The sequence below is a fragment of the Eucalyptus grandis genome, chromosome 5, assembly GCF_016545825.1.
Source record: "Eucalyptus grandis isolate ANBG69807.140 chromosome 5, ASM1654582v1, whole genome shotgun sequence".
Classification (NCBI taxonomy): domain Eukaryota; kingdom Viridiplantae; phylum Streptophyta; class Magnoliopsida; order Myrtales; family Myrtaceae; genus Eucalyptus; species Eucalyptus grandis.
Window position 1 is genome coordinate 44,281,638 of NC_052616.1, and position 25,621 is coordinate 44,307,258.

Consider the following 25,621-nt stretch of genomic DNA (forward strand, 5'->3'; position numbering starts at 1 on the left):
TAACCATACCTCAGTAACCTTCTAGTTCTTGACCTTGCTGCTTTGGCAAATTTGGAAAGCCCGGAATGATTTTGTGTTTCAAACTCTACCACCGAAGCCCCAACTCCTCATAGACGCGGCCTTGGCAAAAAATCAAAGCATCAATAGATGGGTAAGTGGAAAACAAGTAGATTTGAACCAGTGGACAGGAATACCTTTGGCTTGGAAGCCCTTGCTCGCGACGTGCTCAAGCTAAAGGCGGATGGCTCATTCGTTGAATAGACGGGAGAAGGTGCAATCACCTGCGTATGTCGAGATAGCATCATAAATATGATCGCTGGGTTTGCCTCCTCGGTGTGCGTGGCTTCGGCTCTTCAAGCGGAGGCCATGGCTATTATGGAAAACCAAAGGAGATTTCAGAAACAGAACGAAACAGAGTTTGAGTTAGAAATAGATAACATCGAACTGTGGAAGGAACTTAGTACACTTAGGATGCGAATGATAACACTTCTTGGCTGGGGAAGAGTTTTTATTTTTAAATAGTTCTTTTCTATTTCTATTCCGGAGAACAATTTATGAGTAAAAGAACCTGTTTGGTAGCTACACAAAATTTCTACTCTTGGAATAGAAAAATAATAGAAATACGTTTGATAACACAATAGTTTTTTTTTTTGAATTTATTAATTTTTTTATTCTTGCTCACGGATCACCGACTACCAATTGCCGCCTGCTGTCACCCCACCGCTGCCGTTGCATGACCGCCAGCTGTTGACCGTCATCGCCGACCGTCACCGCATAGCCCATCAGCCGCTGATGATCGCCAACCGCCGGCTGCCTGCGACTGGGCAGCCGATGGGCTATGTGGCAGCGATCGTGCAGCGGTGGCGGCGGCTGTCGGCGGGTGGCAACGGGTGGCGGCGCCGTCGTTAGCTGGTTGGCAACCGACGGGGGCGGCCGGCGACCGGCGGCGACAGTGGCAGCGGTGGCTGGCAACTGGCGGTGGCAATGGTGGTGGCGGCTAGAAGTGGGCGGTTGCTCCGGACGGTTGAAGGTGGCCGTAGCAAGAGAGAGAAATAAAATAAAAATAAAAAAGAAAATTAGCTTATTTCTAGAAATTGTTCTCGGAAATAAAAGCAACTTTTTTTTGCTTTTCATTTCTGCTCCAAATCTATTCCTGGGCTAATTTTTTATTTCCGAGAATAGAAAAACAACTTGGTGTTACCAGATGGATTTATGTTCTTTTATTGTTCCAAGGAACAAAAGAAAAGAAATTTTGAAGGAAGAGAAATGTTGTCATGCAGCACCTTACAAATCAACCAGTTTGGGAAGTCAAAGCACTCATCTTTGAGACCTAAGCCCGTTTGAAAGTTTTCCAGTCCCTAAAGCTAGCCCATTGCAAGAGGGAAAGTAATAAGACAACAATTTGGGTTGTCAAAGCCCACTGCAATAATACCCTCCCGTTGAATTGGGTCTCCAATCCCCTCCTATCCTTTTGGAATTGTTATGTTCTGAAGTATCTACTTTGTATTCGCAGTCTAATGCTAAATGAAAGCTATGAAATCGTTTTCGACAAAAAAAAAAAAAAAAGGAATATACAGGACTGATGAATCTAGGATACAGGAACAAGAGTCGTTGTCTTCTGGTATAGGATAAATATACCGTGTCCCTGAAAAATTGGAACCATTCACAACTTTCAACATGGAATGAAGGCTCCAACCTGAGAAGATTCTGCCCTTGGAAAACTTCTATCCAATGGATTCTAGCGCTATCAAAACAAGAAATGACTTGGTCTATTCTCGAACTTCACGAAAATACAAATCTTAGAATCCCCACAAGGGCACCGAATTGTCCATTGATTCTTTTCTTTAGTCCAAGAAGACCTTTCGTAAAAGAAAAAGAAGGATACTCCATTACTGGGAAGACCTAATCAACAGTAACTTTTCTGGAGACGCACCACATAACCCTCACAAACATTTGCACGCAACCATTTTCCTATCACATTCTCGCTATAAATATACAGGAAATCGTGTCCCTTCCATAAAAAACACAACGATTATTTGCAAAGCAATATAGTTCAACACTTGTTGAAGCTTTCGAGGAGTTATCAAGGTTTTGGAGATGGGTTTCCTTCAAAGCTCATATAACAAAAGTACAAGACACGTTTTGTCCATTTCGAAGCTGTTTCTCCCCCTCTTGCGCTCCTTGTCCTGAGCTACTCCGATGCAGCCACCAAACCGGTGGATGGGGGTGTGATTCTTGATTTGGACTCGCATCTCGACGACCAAATGCGTATGGCAATCGAAATAGCATGCCAAGACGTGAACTATCTCATCATCAAGAAGTCGTTACATAAAGCCATAGTACACAAACTCCTGAGCAAAATCCCTCGGAGCAATTTCGGCCAATTAGGGCCTGTTTGTTTATTTTTGTTTCTGTTCTTCGGAACACAAATTTTTGTTCTTTTGTTCCGGGGAACAAAAGAAGAACAAAAATGCATTTGTTTACATTTTGTTCCTGGGAACAAATTTGGAATAGAAACAAGAACAAGAAAACTTATTTCTTGTTACCGGGAACACTTTTTAAAGAAACAAAAGAACAAAAACACAAAATTTGTTTCTTTTTTTTTTTTCTCCTTTTTCTTCTTCTTTTTTCTTTGGCTGGTCGTCAGCCTTGGCCATGACCGGTGACCGGCTGTCGAGGGCCGGCGATCTCGTTGGAGTGTCGCCAGCCCTCGGTGAGGCTCGGCCTCACCTTGGCTGGGTGAGCTCAAGCTTGCCTAGATCTGGCAAGGCTGAGCTCGCCCAACCATCGGCGAGGCTCGGCCTCGCCGAGCCACCTCCAAGATAATGTCACCTTATGGTAGCTTGGCGAGACCGAGCCTCGCGTGGCCACGGTGAGCTTCAGCTTCCCTAGTTGGCGCGAGGCTGGGCCTTGCCAAGCCAGGGTGAGGCCAACCATGTTTATGTTCTTTTTTTATTCAAGGAACATAAATTTTGTGCAGTTACCAAACGTATTTTTCTGTTCAACAATTGTTCCCCGGAACATAAATAATTTTTTCTATTTCTATTCTCTAGAATAAGTTTTGAACAGAAACGTTATCAAATGTAGCCTTAGTCATTCATTGCCCTTTCCTCAATTTGGTAGTTGCAGCTTGCGGCAATTTCTGCCTTAATCATTGGAAACATGTTAGTTGCCATTGGCAGTAGAAAACTACCCCAAGTTAGCTTTAAGATTATGTACTTATTGTTAATTTTTAATCAACTTTTCTACACGTGCTACATGTTTACTAAAAGTTGTTCATCTAGCAGTACTACTACACAATGAGACCCTTATGGAATTTAGTTGCGTATTTAAGACACCCAACTATTATGTTAAATCATTCTCTTAAAAAGTTATATGGATAAATTACCAAAAATTTCTTAATTTAATGCAATTTTGCCAATTAAGTTTTAATTTTTTTTTACTAATTTAGTTATAAACCTTTTGCATTAATGCCAATTTAGTCCATCCGGTTAAATTTGGCGGCTGATGCAAACGTGGACGTTTGTTGGACACGTGGACATCTGTTTGGCGCCAATGTGGAAATTTTTTTAATAATACTTTATTTTAAATTTATTTTAAATAATATTATATTATATTTTTTCTTTTCTTCCTATAGTTCTTCTTCTTTCCCCCACCCCCACCCCCTCTCATCAGCCACTAGGTGAGGGCTGAATCCTTCACTGGCCGTGACGAAGGTGGCCTCACTTGTGGTCGAGGAGGCCCTGGCCACCTTCGCCCATTGTTGGTGAGGCCCTCGCGACCCCTAGGCCTTTGCAAGGTGCCTCGTGGTCCTTCCCCTCTATCTCAAGCACACACTCTCTCTTTCTACCAATGGTCATTGGGCCCGATTGAGCCTAATGTGGTTGCACCTCGCAAAGGCCTGGAGGCTGCAGGTGAAGGTGGCCATGGCCGGAAGAGGTTCCTAGCCATCGGAAGGTGCCCTTCCACTCTATCTCAGGCACACACTCTCTCTCTACCAATGGTCATTAGGCTCGATTGAGCCTCGTCGCCGCACTTTGACCTCGATCTGAGGTGGTTGTGCCTTGTGAAGGCTTGGAGGCTGCAAGCGAAGGCGGCCATGGCTTTGTAGCCATGAGCGAGGCTGCCTTTGCCTATGGCCGGTGAGGCCATGGTGAGGCTGCTCTCGCCCATATTTGGGCAAGCCAGGCGAGGGCCCATGACCCTCAGTGGCCGACAACACTCGTCAAAGCCTTGCTAGCCATTGTGAGGGGTGGGGGAAGAAGAAGAATAGTGGGAAGAAAAGAAAAAATAAAAAAATTAATTAAAATTTTGAAATAAAAAAAAATATTATTAAAAAATTACCACGGTAGAGTTGGCTAGTGTCCACGTAATCGCCGACCAGCCAAATTTAGTCAGATGGACTAAATTGACATAAATACAAAATGTTTATGACTGAATTGACAAAAAAAATGTTTATGACCGAATTGACACAATTATAATAGATTTATGACTTTTTTGGTAATTTTTCCAAAAGTTATGCATCATGCAGAGAAACTAGTAACTTTTTCCTTAAATTCAAATTACATGATCATTTCGTTCGATTCCAAAATTGCATTGATCATTTTGTTCGATGTACGTTGTGGTTCCACGACCGGGGCTCAAGTTTTTGCATGAACAGTTTTTATAACAACAGTAAATTCATACTCTTCCTTGTAAACATGTATCTCGCATAATTAACGTCTAGCTACAATAATCTCTTCCACGAACCCAATTGATAGGGGTAGATAAGTGATATTGATAGAAGAAATCGTTAAAGAAAAATTTCCCTGAATCCTGAAGTTTAGTATATTCATTATCCTTTTCTCTTTTAACAGATGAAAAGCTGATCATTGAGAAGGATGTGCAAGTTATTATTGGCTTCAAGATGTGGGAGGGAGCAACTTTAGGTCCTATTTGATAACATTTCTATTTCTCTCAATTTCTATTATGTGTTCATTGGAATAAAAAAAAGAACAGCAATCCATTTGGTAACGTCAATTAGTTTTTCTACTCCCGGGAGTAGAAAAGTAGCTGGAAAAATAGATTTGGAATAGAAATAAGAAGTAGAAAAAAACAGCTCTTTTTCTCGGGAACAAAAATAATAAATAGTTTATTCTTAAGAGAAACCCCAAAATTTTCACACCTCTAGTTTTGGAGCCCGAAGCTGCCTCTCCTCTCTTCTCAGCTCACCTCCGCCTCTCTCTGGTCCCATTGCCTCCAATTGCCTCTCTTTTATCCGTCACCTCTGCTCGTCTCTCCTCGATCGTGTCGCCTCTCTCCGGTAGGTTTGCGCTCGCCTCTCTCTCTATTTCTTCTCTCGTGCTCGCCTCGCCCTAAATCCAAGTTTCGCGTTTTGATTCCCTCAATTTTTATAGATTCTCACCTGTTGAAGTTGAATCAATTGTCCAGTCGCCTTTCTCTGGTTGCATTGCCTCCATCGTGCGGCCTCTGTCCGTGCTCCGGTCGCCTCTCTTTGGTCCATTGCCTTTGGTCAGCTCTCTTTGGTCCTTCATCTTCAATCGCCTCTCCCTCGTCACGTCGCCTCTAGTCACGTCTCCGATCACCTTTTTTTGTGCTCGCCTCTCTCTCCATTTCTTCTCTTGTGCTGATCCCTCCCTAAATCCAAGTTTCATGCTTTGATTCCTTCGAATTTTACATGTTTTAGTTGTGATTATTACCTCTTGAAGTTGAATCATTTGTCTGGTCACCCCTCTCTGGATGCACTGCCTCTGTCACGTGGCCTCTGTCGCCCTAAATCCAGGTTTCGCATTGGATTTCTGTTTCAAATTTATTGAGACCTTATGTTTTTCCATATTTATGAAACCAAATTGATTGGATGTTGTAACCCTGCCTCCAGTAGCTATTCATCATCGTCGAGTGTTGACACCTAAATTTTGGCGATTTAGTCATTTATTCATTGCATATAAAAGTAGGGATTAATTTTTAAGCCCTAAAAAAATATAATATTAATTGCATAGCATGTAATTTTAGGTGCATTTATTTTTCTTATTATTGCATTCGCATTGGATCGATGATGGTGAATGGACTTGAATGAATGGTTTTAAGCTTAATAGATATGAAGGTATTCTATTCTTCAATGTGATATTTCTTTATTTCAAACAAGAAATTAATATCTTCGTCAAATATTTGGAGGGAAAATTCACAATCGGAGAAAGACCAAAAGAAATATTGTGTCAATATTCGTTTAAGAGCATAAAAGGAAAATTTGACCAATGAAAAGGAATAAAAAGAAAGGATGATATGGTAGTTGACGTTTTGTATATTCATGCAATATATCAAAAAATAAGGATTGAAAAATAGAAGGAAGGTGTACTAGTGCAAAGTCGGTCAGCAGGGAGCGTCGTATATGGCGTGATATACTCTTTGTTTGAAAACATGAAAGTCGCAGATTTTGAGCGCACCACGGAGAGGAAAGAAAAACAAAAGCGAAGATATTATAATATTTTACCACATTTTCTTTCCTTGGTGGGGGGCTTCGTGCTTGCATATAAAAGGGCAAAGGACACGACACATTGGAAGAAAACACAAGTCACGAATCTCGTAGTTGTGTTGCGGTGCTCCATCACGTTCTCTAATGCCCTCACGCGACTGCCCTTCTCATATTGCTATGGGGTTATATCTCACACCACCACCAGCTTCCACTACTTTCATTGAGCATCCCCTGAAGTGTATAGCTCGTTGCTCTGCATTCTCCTGTCCAACGCTCCTGCAATCTAACCCGGTGCTCCTGCCGCAAAACCAGCAAGCTCACGCGCACATCGTAGCCTTCCTGGTGAGATCATCTTGTCCTGTAGCCTCGGCATGGAGTCAAGACGAGATGTTGCCTGGGTGTGTCTAGAAGTCTCCAGTTCTCAGCTCATCATTGACTAGTAGATCTTCAAAGATCGTGGGTTGTTTTGGCTTTTGGTCAAAACGGTGGAGTTTGTCTCTTATTGTTTGGTGAATGTTGGAGAATTGCTTGTCAATTTTTGAGAAAGAAGCATAAGGGGGATTGAAGACAAAGGATCGTGATTTTCGGAGTTCTTGGCGGAGATTATTTGGTCCAGTTAAAAGATCCAGTCCATGGTTTTGAGTCGCCATCCCGATTTGGAAAGCTTTATCCGCTCGATATTGAGAGATAGGTAAGATTCTTGATTAATCCAATTTTCTCATATTTTATTGCCTAATTCATGGGATTGTGATCCTGTTTGAATATTTTTCGTTATTGTCATCCACAAAAATCTTTTAAATCCCCATGGAATTAAGAAATTTCCCTAATTTCACAATGTGCATATGATTGACAGTTTGATTTCATGCCAAAAATATGACTTGCAATCGCACGGAAAAATCGCCAATCCGATCTTACACTCGAGATACGATTCATGATTTTGTTAAAAATTGGCCAATCCGATCTCATGCGCGATATACGATTCGTCAATTTATCTTGCTGTCATGTTGTTTGAATTGATTTTGCTTCTATTAAAGAAAACCCAAGAAATATATTTAAGTTTGATTTAATTCATGCTAGAACATTACCTATTTTAGGATAGTTTTGCATGTTTAGAATAGGAAATTTTTATTTCAAATTTTTGAAATAAAAATCCCAAAAACATTCATTTAGGATGTTAATTTTTCCTTTCATTAATTTAAATTACATGTTTAATTATTGGGTAATTTTAATTTCGAATTTAATTAAAAATAAAAGAAAACATAAAAATTATCATGCACGTGTCATGTAGAATTAGGTCATTCATTGCACGTCATCTAAATGTGTATATGTTATTAGACTAGCCACATTAATCTTTTCCTATCATTAGATTAGGTCATTTAATAAATGTTGTGTGACATATAGTTTGCATGTTAGGTTGCATGTTGCATGCCATTTTAGTTAAAAAAAAAAATTTGTACATCATTGCATTGCATTGCACGTAGTTTCTAGACTTCATTTAAATAAGAAAAAATCTTGAAAAAAATTAAATGATTGTGTGTTAATTAGAAATCATATCTAAGACTGTTGATGTAAATTTTGATATAACATTGTAGATGCTTTTGTTGCTATAAGATAAGTTTGATAATTTATTTATTGCTTTTTTGAGTGTTAAATTGGTGGTTTGCATATTCACATGATCACCTCATATGTTATGGAAGTAAATTAAAATCAATTCAAGCTGCCTACAAAACATTTTTTCGAAATAAAAAAGAAAGGCACCGGAAGGGTGTTAGAAAAATTTAGCATAATCAAGTCTCCGAACTCACAATCTTTAGTTCGTAGGAGTAAAGTAAATCTTCCGTTTCTTTACTTGAGTTTCTAATCGACCCATTAAAAATAGATTAGTGCGACTCATAATTGAAAAATTATTTGCATGTTAAGAACTTGAACCTAAATCATGAATTGGTATGGGCTTGGGAGAGCCTGAGCTAAGTTTAGGCTTAATAATCTATTAGCCAAACCTTAGGTGGTGCACTTGTTGACACCTAAATTTTGATGATCTAATTAGTTGTTTATTGCATAAAAATTAGGGACAGAAATTTAGACCATAAACAAAAATATTAAATTAAACTACATCTGCATTGGATCGATAGTAGATGGACTTAACTAATTGGCCTTTAATTTTATTGAGCCCACGAGTTCGGACAAGCCCATGAATGAGAATCACGTTGATATCGATTTTATCGATATGAGAGAATGAAAGAAATATCTTGTCTAAAGAAAATAAGCAGGAGCAACATCACTACACTTGAATGGCTAGTCCCCATAGAATATATATACTGAAAATTCGGTCAAATCATCCAAAGATTTGACCAAACATCTCTGCTAAAGGAAAGGAGGGCAAGAAGGGATTTTGATGGAAGGATAATGTCTCATGTGGGGGCATATATTTGATCTAATTATTCTAGCAATATATCCTTTTGACAACATTTATCGTTCATGAGGAAGGAATATTTGCAAGATCGTCTCTCTTGATGTCTCTACATGAAGAAATGATACAAAGAGAGGATTGATCAGCATGGATCATATATTGAGTGAATATATTTATGTTTTAAGACAAGAAATTGTGTGCTATTTGTGACATCCTGATTTTCTAATTCTTTTTTCAATTGAATGAGTTGGGCTTTTTATCGACGTGCCTATAGTTCTTTTTCTGAGCAGATCACTCATGAGATAACTAGTTTATCTAGTGAAGCCGTTAATCAATTTTAACGCAATAGGCCAGAAATCTATTGCTCAACAATGCTAATTTGCAAGGGTCAATACAGCACTATCAAAATCGATCAGAGATCAAAGATAGATCGGTTCGACTGATGTATGTAATTAAAGTGTGGGTGATTCCATCTAATTGCAAAATTATTGTTGAACGACACTAAATTAATTTTTCTGTCATTTTTGTACCATGTGCTCGTATTTGAACATCGAGATTCTCACAATAATCGAGAGTCGCCAATGAGTAGAAGATGTACAATGTGACTTGAAAATAATCGATCACGGGTCAATGGCATTAAAAATTCTTAAGAGCTACTCGGTAGGTTAGGTCACGCTAAAATTACGCTCGGTTGAAATTAACCACGAATTTGAACCCGATTTCAGAAATTGAAAGTTCTGTCATGTTACGACTTATTTTATGAACGTTAAATCATCCTCCGAAAATTTTTCTGTAAACTCAAGTTTTTGGCGAAATTTCAAAGTATGGCTATTTTGGATCGGGAAAATTAGAGGGCCATTTTTTGTTGCATTTTTAGCATTCATGTTGGACTAATTGGCAAGGAAAAATGTGGAATTGAGTGTGGACACTTACCTTGGCTTTGTGGCACTTCAATTGGATTAAATTAGAGAAGAATTGAGTGAAATTGGAGAGGGATGCCACAAAATTCGTAACTATGGGTGGTGTGCAACATTTGGGCACCGGATTGAAGCTTGTTGGAGAAGACTTGGAGGGATAAGGGGCTGCTGGTCAAGGCTGAAGGTGGTGGGGCATAAAACTCAAGTGTTTGGATATTTTGTGGCCCCATCTTGCAACAGCTGGCTTCTTCTTCCTTGGCTTCATTGTACCCATTATTGTGCCATTTGAGAGCTAAAAAATCCAAAGAGAACCAGCCAACAAACCCCCTTTGTTGTTGACCGTCCCATGTCGCCGTCGTGCGCGTTGTTTCCACCCGTCCGAGCAAATTGTAAGCAGCCGCGAGTCCAGCCTATGAGCTCGTGTCCTTGAACTAGCCGCGTGTCCTTGCGAGCCCTCAAGCCGCCGTCCAGCTCTACCAAAGCTCCTCCAAGGTTGTCTAGTCGCCGGAGCCATCACCGTCACCCACCTGGAGTGACTGTAGCCGTCGTCATCCCTCCTTGCTGTTTTCAGCCACTCGGCCCAGCCCTTTCGGTCCTTGGATAGAATCGAAGGCCATCAAGGGCTGCTGGGCTTTGAGGCTCGTTTTAGGCCCCGTTCGGACCTCCGTTGGTGTCGCTCTAGGCTTGGTTCTCGCTCGCCTTAGTGTTGCCGTCGCCATGGACTTGTCGGCTTGCTAATTAGTGAGTTTACTCACTAAACCTTACTTAGGAGGTTAATTATACTTAAAGGTTGATTAGCTTAACCTAAGATGAGATTAGGTGGTTAGTTAGTTTAGATTATTTATTTAATTTTTAATTATGCTTGTTAGGTGGTTAGAATAAATTGATTATGAGCTAAATAGATTGTACTATTTATCTAGGTAGGTGCATTAATTTTCTAGGCCCATTTAGATGGTTAGATTAGTGTTTCTAGCCTAGGTTAGCATTTATTGTGATTTAATTTGCATTATTTAATTATTTTTGTAATTTTTGTAATTATTTAATATTTTCTGAAAATTATATTGGGATAGTTGGTAATCAGAATTTCATGCTGATTGTAGTGTTGTGCTTAATTTATGCAATTGAGTGTTAATTTGTGCAAATTGAGTGGTGATTGTGATTTTGAGTATTTATTTCAAAATTATGAAATTTTACTAGGTGTCGGGTTTTGACACCGAAAACGTTTAAAGACTATATCAAATAGTGGAATTTTAAAATGGAGGATATCAATTTTTCTGGTTCAAATTGACCGTGTATCCACACACGATTATTTTACCGTGTGTTTTTAATATGAAGAAAATGAGCCAAGTACATTATTTTAATTGGAACATTTGAGTGTGAGCACGATGTCTTAGTTGGGATTGGATGGGTGCATGAATGATTATGAGAACCCGTCCTCGATGTGCGTCGGGTGGACGTTGCCTCTATATGGGATGCCCTTGGACAATTAGATGTCGGTCGCAGTAGACTTTGGACTGATGCTCTTAAGGATTGCCATCTCATGTAGATGTTGTTGTGCTCAATGGGATGAGACAATGTCTGATTACGTTAGAAGACCGCCGAACGTCAAGTAAGTTGTGCCAATTGAGCCGACATTAAAATTGAAACGCGTGATTGATTGAGTGTCTTAACTACACATGATTATGGGACAAAATTGTGTGGTACGGTATGGGACATGTCATAATGGTTTGGCCTTATAATCGGGACCCTTGTATTTATTGAGATATGAGATGTGGCGTTTCGATTGATTGAGTATTATTACGGCATATGGTTGACTATATGAACTGTGCTTACGTGTAGGGAGGAACTGAGGTGAGGTGAGCTTCTCTGGTTGTGTTGTTAGGCCGCCCCTAGACGTATTTCTTTCTAATAGGCATTTAAGGGGTGAACTTGCTAAGACAATGTTTCACCCCGTCGTGGGCTAATTCTTTTCAGGTCCTTAGATGGCGGTCCCTCCGGAACGTTTTGGTCAGCCTCGGGTTATTACTGAGTAGAGCATAGATGTCCTCATTCCTGAGAGTCATTGGGTCTATGAGCCGATTGTGACCACTGTTTGGGTCGATGAGGGCCTACCTTAGAGGGTACCTCATTGATTCAAGGCATGGTTTCGCTATGGACTTAATGGGTATAGGGTAGGTCCCCTTCAAGGATTTGATATTCCTGCCGTTGTGGTCAACACCGCTCTGGGTGAGGGTGCAGCTGACCCTCATGATGGGGCTTTGGAGGACCCGAAGCCCCCAGAGCCTGTGAATGTGGAGTCCAAATGATTGGTGAATGTGTCTGACTAGTAGGTCGTAGGACAACTTCTTTTTGAAAGCTGATCTTTTTGTAAACCTTTGTATATAAACCTAGTTTGTATATAAAAGTGTTTTTTGAAATTTGTATCATGTTTTTCTATCCCATATTATTTGCTGTTAAGTGTTTTTATTTGCTTCCGCATGTACAATAAAATAAATGGGTCGGTAACGCATCATGGGACGTTGCAATTTTATTGATCACCGAGGGATGTGTGCACACTTGAGTTTTGGGGGTGACACTATCAAGGAAGATTTATAAGTTGCATTTACAGGTATTTATTAATTAATTTTAGTAATTATTTAATTAATTATATTTTTTCAAAAATTAAACCAGGATAATCGGTGACCAGAATCTCGTGCTGATTGCAATGATGTGTTTGGTCTATTTATTTGGGTGCTAATTTGTGCAATTTGAGTGATAATTGCAATCTTGGGTATTTATCCCAAAATTTATTAATTTCAGTATTTAATTAGAAAAATTACCGGGCGTCGGTTTACATCTAGTGGGATTTTATAAAATAAAGATATTATATTTTTTACTTAGGCTGACCGTGTAACCACACATGATTATTTTTATGGATATTTTTAACATGAAGAAAATATGCCAAGACACTATTTTTATTGAGAAATTTAAGTGCGAAGCACAATGTCCTTGGCCATGGGTGAATAATCATGTGATGGTTTATAGTCGTAGTAAGAGGACTATTGAAAGATGAGGTGACGTATGTTGAGTGTGACGATATGGGATGTGTCAAGAAAACTGCTGAACTCTTAGTAGGCCGCGCCCATCGGGCTGTGATTAACCGTTGAATTTTGAGTAGGCTGTGCCCTTTGAGCCGTGATTAAAATACAAAGCCTTGGTTACGTCAGAAGACCACCGAGCATCAAGCAGGCCATGCCCTTGGGACCGTAATTAAAATTGGGATGTGTGTTTGGTTGAGATTGTGTGGGACATTCCCAATGATGTGTGCATTTGCTGTAGGCATCTGTGATATGAATTGTACTGACATGCAGGAGGGAACTGAGGCAAATGTAAGTCCTCTGTCTTTTGCGTGCATAGGTAAAATGAGTGAACTTGCTGAGAAATCATCGCACCCGTTGTGGGATAACATTTTCAGGTCCTTAGAGGGCAGTTGTGGAGGACCCGAAGCTTCGGAGTTGATGAGGAGGAGACCGGAGAATTGGCGAATGTATTCGATTAGTGGATCATAGGACAGTCCCCTTTTTGTTGAGCCGATCTTTTATAAACAACCTAGATTTGTGTATAAACATGCCTTTTTGTTGAGCCTATCTTTTATAAACAACCTAGATTTGTGTATAAACATGCCTTTTTGTTGAGCCGATCTTTTATAAACAACCTAGATTTGTGTATAAACATGGAGTGTTTATAAAAGGCTTGTTTTGGTTGTGAATTATTGCCAACTTTTTTTTATCCCATCTTATTGTTGTTTGGGGATTTATTATTCATTCCGCATGTGTATTAAAATGAATGGGTCGATGACGTGTCCTGGGACGTCGCATATTTATCGACCACCGAGGAATGTGCGAGCGCTTGAGGTTGGGGGTGATAGCATTCTTCAGAGGAATTTCTTCCAATCAATCAGTTGGACATAATTAATTAAGAAAATCTTATAACTGTTTGAAGATTGAGATGAAAATCCGATGATTTTGGTCACCCACACAATCCGAATGTAGGTTTTCATAAGTAAATACTTTCCAAAAAGGAACTTGTATTTAAAATTGATTTCATCAATTCTTGATTGATTCCATCAATATATTTATAAAAGGCAAGTTAGATTTTTGCCGGAATTCCAGATACTAAGGATAAATCTCGTTTGTATTGAATCCTTGTCAAAAGATCAGTAATCTTGAGTCTGATTATATCTTCGTTTTGGATTTGGTTTCAATCTGGATCTCGTCAAAATGGGAAAGACTTCTAGAGTAGATAGACTTTGACAAAATTTCACAATATAGTACAAGAGTCTAGTATTCTTCCAAATAAGAACAAGAACAAGAATAAGAAAGTTTTGTCAACGTTAAAACCCGATAGGAGTTTTCTCAATAGACATAAATGAGTTGAAATGCTTTTTATGAGAGCTCATATTATGTCTTTCATGAATTCTCTAAATGTTGTCCGCAAACACAAAATATTGATATGAGTTACCATGTTTGGCATATTCAACATATTTGTCGACGCTTCTGCAAACTTAGAAAATGATCAGAATTGTTGCTTCTGTAGGCACAATAGACTTTTCTAAGATGATTCCTTTCCTTGTATAGTTCCACTTACCATTATTCCAAGATAAAAAAAAAAAAAAATTACCAGACACGTAGCACCGTTCCTTTCTATTGTCGGAGAGAGAGAGAGAGAGAGAGATTATCAAGAAATTCCGATGTTACTGCTAGATTTACTCTCAATTGTCATGAAATGAGAAGAAGTTAAGGCATAATATTTAGTTGTCAACACTGCTTTGATTGATAGATAGATAGATAGATAGATAGATAGATAGATAGATAGAGGCAAAGAGAGATAGATAGGTATCTGGTATGCATTGTAGACAGAATTGTAGGTAAAATAAGAAACCAATTCACGATAAGAGAATTGATACGTAATCCCCCTCATAGTTTAGTGGCTACACAACATAGCTAAACAACGCGGATAGACACATGAATATATAAATAGGAAATTAGGAGAAACTCATAAATCTCCTGGTGCTTGTATTTTGTGAATAAATGTTCTGATTATTCTCGTGCGATTGGATAAGAAGCTTGTGATGCGAGTCCACATATTCCTTTAGAACTACCATTGCCTCTTTGAATCCTCATGTAACCGCGTTCACCCCATGTCTCGCCCCACGAGTTCCGAATCTTCCAGAACTTAATTCCGTCCTCGCTCGTCCCATACCCGACCACGACCACCGCGTGGTCCAGCTCTCCACTGCAATCCCCATTGAAGATGCCACTGCTATAGCTCTGGAACTCCTGCCCACTGGAAATGATTCCGACCGAGACTGGCTGCTGCACAACTGCCTTCAGGAGCTCGTCCTCACCAGGCGGGACATCTGCGAAATGCTTGATCTGCGCTGCATGTTGGGCTGCTTTTCTCCTGTTGCAAGTCCCGTCTTTCTCTTGGTACGCATATGTATCCTCAGATGCAATTCCTTGGTTTTGAATTATGTACTTGAAAGCATTGTCAGGAAGACCGCCATCACAACCATAGCTTTCGGTGTCACAGTCAATTAGTTGTTGCTCGGAGAGCACCGGCAATTTACCGCTTGTGATCTGCGAGATTCCTTCTACTGCTGCTACTGCTGAGAATGCCCAACAAGATCCTGCATTCATAAAATTTGTTGACATTATAAGTGTGAAAAATCACATTACTTCTCTCAATTTTGCTGCCATTGCTGTCTGACTTCTCAAAACGGGTACGCTCCAAAAACTATTTCAAAATGGAAGTCAAAAATCAATCTTAATTGCATACAAGCCATAAGATACTCACCACATTGGCCTTGGTCCTTGATCAGATTTACGGCACCTTTCTTTACCCAATCGATGCCATCAGGAACATCCCCAGTCAAATGTTGGTGGCTCAATGGCGTTAATTTGGGGGACTTTGGTTTCTTGGATGATAAGTATCCCGTGTGGCTCCGGATGAACTCCTCATTGGTCAAGTCAGAAAATTGATTTAAGCCCATCTTGAAAGTCCTATTCCTGGCTGCGTTGGAGTCTTCGATGAATCGCAAGTTCTCCTCGAAAATCGCCTGGCGTTTCACCTTCTCCCCTGAGTCCTTGTAGGTCCGACCATACTGGGCCATCCATTGCTCATGCTGCTCAGCAGTGGTGGATTCATGCAATGTGCGGACCGACATCGCATGCCATGCCCAGGTGCTAAGAATTAGGGCAAGGGAGATGATGAATTCGCTCTTGGCAGGAAAAGCCATTGCACCAGCGTAAGCCGGATGGTGTGTTTCTCAGTGTGATACTCAGAAGTGAATGATGAAATACCTGCACCGGACCATATATTTATGGGCTTGCTTGTGATAGCTGTACTCTATAATCGAGCCACGCAAAATTCTTCTTACGTGACTTATAAGGTTGAAAATTTGGTTCCCAGTTCCGTATTCAATACGGAGATACGACTGACAAAACCATGCATGTCCGGATATGCGAAACTCTAGGGACAAGCGTGGAGGGCACGAGTTGTCATGTTGCCTCAATCAACTCACAAATTGTCTTTGTCCTCGACTAGCCACATCCGCGAGGTCCTTTGTGGAATCCATAATTGGCATGAAGTGCCGTTTTAAGCACTCCATTCTTTTGCCGTGAATTTTGGAGATACTTATCAAAATGAGGTTCTTACATTTATATCTTGATCTCTCCTTGCTTGAAGCAATGTTGCAGTTCAAAACCACTATATACTTAGACTCCGTTCATCTCGCGGAAAATAATTTCCAGGAAAATGTTTTCCAGATTTTTCGGCGTTTGTTTCATGGAAAATGAATTCCTTGGAAGAAATGTTTTTCATAAAAGGAAAAAAAAGTCTTATAAATTAAGGGAAAATGTTTTTTACTTTTGAAAAATGGAAAACATTTTTCTCACATGATCTCTCTTATCTTACACATCTATAAATCCTCACTTCTTCCTCCCATTTCTTTTTCTTCTTTGCTTTTTTTGTTCGAATTATTTTTAAATTTTCTTTTTTTTTTTTAATTCGAATTATTTTTAATTTCCTTTTTCTTTTTCTTTTGTTTCCCATCTTTTTCTTTCTTGGCTAGTCATCGGCCGTTGCCAGTGAACCTCGAGCTCGTCAATCTCAAGCTCATGCTCGCGCTCATGCTCTGCACTCTTGCTTATCATTTTCTTTATTTATTCTACCTTGATGTTATACGTTGCCTAAGCAAAGGGCTTTACATACTTTGCTTCTTTTTTCTTTTGTTTATTAGAACACAAAAATGCAGGGGAAAAACAGACCACTCAACTGGAAGATTCTCATGAAGGCTTTATATGCTTTGTTTCTTTTCTCTTTTGCTTCTTTTTAAAATCCATACGATCATTTTTTTAGAGTAGATGAGCGTTTTGTGACAATAAGGGAACAAAGATATGAAGTTAGTTTACCTGAATTTAAAAGCAAGTTCATATTTGAAGGATTTATAAGTCAATAAGTGATGCATGCCTAAGTGGTAAAGTCTTAGAAAATATTTTCCTTACCGAACACTGGAAAATATATTTCGAAACATTTTCAGGTTTTAGTCAAATACTAGAAAAATATTGTCATTTTCCTAGAAACTTCTGAGAAAATATTTTTCGGAAATGGCCCATGTTATGCGAAATGAACGGATTCTTATTGTCCTGCCATCACACAAAATTTAATCCAAGGCACATCACAAATTACTTTGTACTCATTATTACTGAAGGGAAAAAAGCAAAGGAGGAAAAAAAGAGAAAAAGGGAAAAATAAAGAAGGAAAAGAGATAAAATAAAATAAAATAAAAATTCGAAAGATGTATTAAAATATTATTAAAATTGTCAACACCAATGACAACCGTCCTACATGGCATGGCTACTATCCATATTAGAGATTTGCAACTAAAATAGGTCGAAGGAATTCAATTGGCAAAAAAAAAAAAAAAAAGTTAGTATTCAATTGATAAAATTGAAAAGTTTAAAATTAAATCGACAAAAGTGTAATAAGTTTAAGACTTTCTAGACATTTTTCCTTTTTTTACTATGATACCGTATGAAATTTACTGAAACCATTTCTAATTATTCTAAAAGTTTAAGCTATTAGATAAATGTGAGATTTAATATTTAAATAATAACACACTTCTTATGCTTACTTTGTACCATCTTACCATCTTATATTGGTAGTTTATCCATACAACATGATAGAAAACAAAGTTAGAAAAATCCCAAAGCAAGAATCACAACGTTCCAATACACGAAGAGCATTTCACTTATTCTACAGAAGGTAATATCTAAAATACAGGCCACAAGCGAAAGGAGAATTACAATAATCAAATATTATCATCTCACCTTACCATTCATGGCCACACTAAATGAGATCATATTAAGGCTTCATTTATTTTATGAATAATGAACTATTTGAAAAATAAGTTTGTATAAACAATCGCTTGAATCACTTTAAATGATTAGTCAATAGAAAAAGTTTTCATTGTCAACAATTTTTGTCTAAATACCTTTTCAAATGATGAAATTTTTTTATTCATTAATTTCTATAAGTAATACAAGCAATAATTTTAATAAAATGTTTTCCAAATCATTCATTTTTTTATGAAAAATAAACCATGAGTGTTGGAAAATAGGCAAAAGCATTTACAATTCAATTTACATGTTTTTTTACTAACTTTCTGATTTATAACATACACAAAATTTAATCATTTTTTAAGCAATAACAAGTCCAAAAATTTTATGAACCAAGACGAATCGGTAGAAATTTTCAAGCTCCAAAAGGACATTACACAAAGATCACGCGAGCCACACACACCCCAAGCTACAATTGGACCTTGCATGTCCGAGTTAGTAGATTTAAGAATCCTTCACACATGACATCCAAGTTAGATCTCTAATTGTTTCACATGCAAACCATGATCATTTTACTAATGCAACTATCAAATCAGTAGAATCCTTGTGATCTTTGGCTGATTTTATTTTCCCAGCAACTTGGTGCTAACACCTTATTTATGTCATTGTCCAGAATATACTTGCAAAATTAGGATATGTGTCCTCCAAAATTTCTGGTTCTAGCTTTTCAAAAGAGACACGATCAAGACTTTCCAAGTTTGTTGCTCTACCAGATTTTTCCCGTATCATGCATTTGAATTGTTAATACCCTACATTATTTAGATGGTCTGCTGGTTTTTAGTATTTGCCTTCCTTATAGAAATAAATTGATTTTCAGATTTTATTTCTAGGTGCTTGACCTCAAGAGGTTTGTGCTTCGGTAAATATTATTATCCCATATTTTTGTGAGGGAATTTTTTTGATTCCTCAAATGATAGTGCACATACATTTCAACTCATGTGATGCTCAACTATTTTTTATGAAGAAAGTGGTTTCCTATCTATTTGATTTTCATGAACTCGTGATGCTTAACTGATGAAGGTTAAATGGCATCCCAAAAAGAGACATTCACCAGAAAATGGACTGAGCATTTAACTAACTTGTACGTCAGTTTTTAGTAGAAGAGGTAAAAAAAGGTCATCGCACCTCTTCTACTTACAAGTAGGGTGGAACAACATACAAACTGAATTCAATAAACAAACAGGGCTCCAATATACTCAAGTATAGTTGAAGAACAAGGTGAACAAATTGAAAAAATAGTAAGGTAATTTTAAGAAGCTTCTTTTACAATCCTTATTTGACTGGCATAATGTGAACAATATAGTTATTGTCGATGATCTAAGTATACAAGAATCTCATGTAAAGGTATGATTTAACCTTTCATCATTTAGAGATAATGTACAAGGCAAGATGTTTAATGGTGTTGTTGATGTATGTCATCATTGTAAAAACTACAGGATAATATTAAGTGGACAAAATTAAAAAAAATGATGGGTTTCCTCAATATCCCAACTTGTGTATTGTATTTGGCGATACATGTGCTACTTGGGAGCATGAGAGGTAGGAAATGCTGAAGATTTGGCGATGTCGGATGAAGTTGGTACTGGTGGTGATGATGTAGATGGTGGTCGAGAGGACTTAAGTGAACACCATATTGATGAGGAAGTTTTTATGTCTGACAAAACTGCTACTCCAATTCATGACAAACACAAGTTAGATAGAACTCCAAATAGTGAGAGTAGAAGGAGGAGTAACTCATTTAATGTTGCTAGTACTTACAAAGCCTTGCAAGAGATTATCAAATCTAGGGCTAGTGAATTTGTGAGTGGTTTTGTCATGTCACAGGTCAAATTACCACATGTAGAACCATTCTTTGTATCCGCTGTGATTGATGTCCTAGTTAGCATGCTTGAATTGGAGCAAGATCTTCACAACAAAGCAATGGAACGAGCTTGTGTTAGTGCCACATGGAGGAGGCTTTCATTAAATTTCCAATTGAAAGGAGATATATACTTCTCCAATGTTTTTAATAGATGTTGGAAAATGTATCATGGATTACATGGAGTTTTATTTGATTATGTGACTTACATTGTTGGTTGTCATTTTATTTTTAAGGATTTGATGTTAAGACTCTTACATTTGTGTGGTGAGGTTGGCTTTCATTCTATCATTTAAGTTATTGGTTTTTATTGATATTTTTTTATACATATATTTATATTAATGTTTCTATATTTGTGTAATGGTATAGGTACTATGGAAGGGGAATCAAATAATGTGTCTAATGGACAGGTAGTAGCGGTTGAATAGTATTTGGATGAGTTTGATATTAACATAATGATAGAATGGTTTTGTCTTGTTGCATTGAACATGTGTGTGCATATGAAAGAACTTATTAGGAACAATAAATTGTCAGGACTCAAATGAGTAGGGGAGATTGTTTATGGACGTTCTGATAAGATGTATGAAGTATTTAGGTTGGAGAGACATGTTTTTTTTTTTTTTTTTTAATCTATGTGATCTAATGAGAACAAAAGGTTGGTTGAAACATAGTCCATATATAAGAGTAGATGAACAAATTGGGATCTTCTTATCTATGGTTGGTCACAAAAACTCTATTAGAGATTTATGTGAGAGATTCCAACATTTAGGAGAAACAATCAATAAGTATATCACTATAGTGTTAAAAGTATTTCTCAAATTGTCAAAAAGATTATTAGGCCACCTTCATTTGATGTTGTTCCAAATAAGATTATTATCAATCCTAACCATAATCGTTACTTCAAGGTATGATCTTTATATCGATTTTACACTATTAAATACATGCAATTATAATTTTGTGTAACGTTAGACTTTCGTAAAATCACAAGGCTGCATTGGTGCTATTGATGGCACTCACATTGATGCTTCCGTCTCTATGTCACAACAGATCCCATATAGAGGCAGGAAAAAAAGTACCACTCAAAATGTGTTGTGCACTTATTCATTTAATATGAAATTTACTTATATATTTACTAGGTGGAAAGGATTGGCCAACAATTGTTGGGTTCTCTCAATAGCAATTGAGATTCCTCAACTACAATTTTCTCGACCACCACTTAGTATTTAATTTATCTATATGAAATAAATTTCTTTATGATTGTATAACTATTTATTGAAATGTCATATTTATGTATATCTTTTTGTAGGCAAATACTATGTGGTAGATTTTGGTTATGTAGTACTTGCAAGATTTTTAACTTCGTTTAAAAGTGAACGGTATCATTTGAATGATTATAGGGGTAAAAGGAGACAGCTCACTATGGCAAAAGAATTATTCAACCATAGGCACTCTTCGTTAAGAAATGTCATCGAAAGGTCATTTTGTGCATTAAAAAATTGCCTCTTCATTTTGAGACACATGTCTCCATTTTTAATTCGAAAGCAAGCATTTATTATAATTGCATATTGTGCTCTCCATAATTACATTCGCGACCAACACTATCAATTGTTTTGGATGAGTACTGATGAATCTAACCAAATTAAATGCATTGTAGATATAGTTAGTTCATATAATAGGCAAAGAGTATCAACAATATACGAGGCCGGGGTATACGATTCTATATACTCCAACCTATTAAATTCTTTGTCGGAGGAGCTTGGAAAAATTGGCTCGACAATAGAGGACCACCTAATTCTTCAAGCATTCTCATCTCCAACCGGAGCAAAAATGTCTTTGGAAGAGAAATTAATGAAGCTAAAGGGAAAGGCATCTCCAATCTTTATTGTTCCACGATTGTTGTTGTGTTGTCATGCCCCGAACCTTGAGTGTACGCACAACCCTCGGTGGTCGATAGAATTTCGCGACATTCCCAAGACTCGTCGCTAACCCGTTTTATTTTATTGCACATGCGGAAGCGAATTAACTAATCCCCTAAGAACAATATACATGAGATAGAAAAGTAGGACAACCCATTTTAAATCAAATACACTTTTATAAACACGTCAAGCTTATACAGGAATGTCTATGTCATAAAGAACTACTGAGCCACCTATGCTCCTAACCCTTCCACTTCAAGCTTTGGCTCTTTACACTAGGGTCTTGAAAATGGTTATTTAATAACCAGTGAGATATAAATCTTAGCAAGTTCCACCTGTGACATCCCGATTTTTCTCAATTTTATTTTTAGCCAATTGAGTCGGGCAATTCATCTATGCATGTAGTTCGTCTCTCGGAGTTGGCCACTCACGAGGGAACTAGTCTATTGAGTGAAGTAATTAAGGAATTTTACTCCGTCAAACTTGGGGACTGATCACCCTCGGGTTGGATGCAAGAAAATTTCCCCAAAAGCTACTCTGTGGATTAGGCGCGCTAAAATTGCACCAGATTGAATTTAATCGTGGAAATTGAAATTGAATTTAGAAATTGGAGGTTCGGTTATGTCACAAATCTTATTAGGAACATTGGATTAATTTATGGACTTTAATTTGGACTCAATTAGAAGAGAATTGATGGAAATTGAAGTAATTGAATGTACAAGAACTTGGACCTCGGCGGAAAATGAAATTGAACCTATTGGACTAAGGTTGTGGAAAGTTTGGAGTTAGTGGATGATGACATCACCTATGATGTCATGGATGAGGCAAGATGGACTAGGGTGGTGACAAGTGGAAGGTGGAGATGAGGTCTTGGAAAGGTGGGATGTCACTTCCCACTTGTCCCCATCATCTTCAACCTTTGAATTTGGAGGAGAGAGAGAGAAAGTGTGCGTGAGAAGCCAGCGGAAGCCGAAGCCCCCTCCGCTCCTTCGCCGCTCGACCGTCGCCGCCGCCTCGCCCGCCATTCGCCGGAGCTCGCGTCGCCGTCGCCGCTCGCCCGCGCGCGACCGCACGCCCTCCCGCGCCGAGCCGCTCGCCTCCGTCTCCGCCGCGAGTCCCGCACCGTCGTCGCCCAACCAGCTGCTGTTCGCCGCCGCCGAAGCCCTCCGTCGCCGCCGAAGCCCTCCGTCGCCGCCGTTCCTCCGCCCGAGCCACCGCCGGTTCTTGCTCGAGCTACCGCCGGTCTTTCTCCGTTGTTTCTCTGTCCGTTCAGCCGCCGTTCCGCCACCCTTTCAAGCTCGGTTAGTTGCTGGAAAAACCAGCAAGAACCAGCTCCTTTTAAGCTCGGTTTGGCTCCCTATTAGTCCTCATTTGGTGTTGATCCGTGTAGGTTTGTCGTCGGCGTCGTCGTGCTCTTCGCCGGAGACCCGTCGGAAAGCGATTCCGGTGAGTTTACCTCACTAATCCGCGATTAGTGAGTTAATGATGCCTTAGGTATGTTTAGCCTAAGTTGATTGAGATTAGGTGGATAGATTGGCCTAATTAGTTATGGATTATATTAAGGTGATTAATTAAGGTAAAGTGTGTTTAGTTTAATGGTTAAGTATGTTTATTTTTAAAATAAACCTTGATGTGACTTAAAGGAGTTTATTTATGATTTAATTAAATGCTTCGAAATTGTTGGATTATTTAATAATATATCTTATTCGAAATTCATTAAAATATTATTTATAAAAAAAAAACTCGAAAAATTTATTTTGACCCTAGTTGCTCGAATTTCGTGCCGATCGTTCTGTGCTAGTAGAATTTGAAATTGATGATTGGTCGTGATGAATTAAAGTGTGATTGCGATTTATGAGGATTCTTTAGAAAACCTAAGTGTGGAAATTGATGGGAGATTAGCCGTGATGTACCACCTAGGAAAGGTCGTGCCGGTGAGGCCGTGATGTACCACCTAGGAAAGGTCGCCCCGGTGAGGCCGTGATGAACCACCTATGAGAGGTCGTGCCCAGTGAGGCCGTGATGAACCACCTATGAGAGGTCGTGCCTAATAGGGCCGTGATGAACCACCTATGAGAGGTCGTGCCTAGTGAGGCCGTGATGAACCACCTATGAGAGGTCGTGCCTAATAGAGCCGTGATGAACCACCTATGAGAGGTCATGCCTAATAGAGCCGTGATGAACCACCTATGAGAGGTCGTGCCCAGTGAGGCCGTGATGTACCACCTAGGAGAGGTCGTGCCTAGTGAGGCCGTGATTGACCACCTATTAGAGGTCGTGCCCGTGAGGCTGTGATGGACCACCTAATTAAAGGTCGTCTGAGTGGGGCCGTGATTGCCTTTGTTTGTTAAACCTTTCTAATAGGGCCGGGATTGAGAGCAATGATTGATTTGCTAGAATGACATGTAATCGGCCGAGTCGATTGATCGCTGAGACGATCCAAGTGGTTGAATTGTTTTGATGATGTGATTGTGCCATGGTTGGTTGGTTATCATAATTGTACGTGGTTGAATTATATAAATTGTGCTAACTTGCAGATGAGGGCTAAGCTGAGGTAAGTCTTCTTGATGTTGTGGCTAAGCTACTTTAGGGCGTATTTACTTTCTAATAGGGGTTTAGGAGGGGCGAACTTGCTGAGACAAAGTCTCATCTTGGTTTGGGGAAAAATATTACAGGACCGTAGATGGCGAGACCCCCGGAGATGAGTGGCCTGCCGATGGAAATTGACCAGACGACAGAGAGTGCTCCTGACCTTGGGAGTCCTTGGGTCTATCAGTTGGTTAGGTACCTCATCTGGGTCGAGGTGAACGTGCATAACAGGGTACCGTACATGTTTAGGGCTTGGTTTCGTTCCGGAGTCGATGGCGTTAGGGTTGGCCCTCTGGATAGTATGGATATTCCGCTGGCTGTGATGAATGCCATTTTGGGTGAAGGCGTGGCGGATCTTCCTGGCGGTGGAGTGATCAACGCCTCGCCCCCGGCCTCTTGGGTGACAGATCCTGAGGATGTGGGATCGACGAATGGGGCTGGCCGGTAGTCCTAGGATTGTGGATTTTCTTTTGGCGGGTGATCCATGTTGTGTAGGCTAACCCCTTTTTGATGCACATAAACTCTGACCCATTTTTGGTGCATATAGTCTCCGGATCCTATTGATGTATGTAAGCCCTGGTTTGATGATGATGTAATGAAAGTATGTTTGTTTGATTCTGAATTGTTTCCTGCTTTTCTATCCCGTATTTTATTGTCAGGGGTTTTATAATTTATTCCGCTTGCGCAATAATGAATCAATGGGGTCGGTGACACTACCTGGGAATGTCGCAGTTACATGACCATGGCGGGTTGTCACGTGTCTCGGGGCTCAGGGCGTGACACCACCCCTAAGCCCCGGTTAGTACACCAACTCAACTCGAGGTATCTATCCAGAACTACCCACCACAAGCAACAACCAACAGATGATTCGCATACAACCTTACTTGGTATGCCATACCCTGCACGTTATAATTCAGCATGATACACGATTTGATACATGGCCATTAGATGATACATTTCATCAATCACATACGAGTCGCATCACAAGCGATCTCACATGGCCATTGCCACACTCTGCATG

The 25,621-nt window shown here is 39.2% G+C and overlaps 1 protein-coding gene across 1 annotated transcript; it reads right to left on the reverse strand.

Moving 5' to 3' along the window:
* Positions 1-14,650: 14,650 nt before the first annotated feature.
* On the reverse strand, positions 14,651-16,110 carry LOC104446869 (ervatamin-B). Its single transcript, XM_010060668.3, has 2 exons — positions 15,635-16,110; positions 14,651-15,467 (listed from the first exon to the last, which is right to left on the reverse strand). Exons 1-2 carry the CDS (start codon positions 16,074-16,076, stop codon positions 14,878-14,880), a joined length of 1,032 nt encoding a protein of 343 aa, XP_010058970.2. The 5' UTR covers positions 16,077-16,110; the 3' UTR covers positions 14,651-14,877.
* Between the last annotated feature and the right edge of the window lie 9,511 nt (positions 16,111-25,621).

Excerpts from the sequence above, each read along its gene's own strand:
- LOC104446869 (XM_010060668.3), bottom strand. The coding sequence starts at position 16,076 with ATGGCTTTTCCTGCCAAGAGCGAATTCATCATCTCCCTTGCCCTAATT. Across the intron at positions 15,468-15,634 it reads CAAGGACCAAGGCCAATGTG|GATCTTGTTGGGCATTCTCA; the intron begins GTGAGTATCTTA and ends TTATGAATGCAG.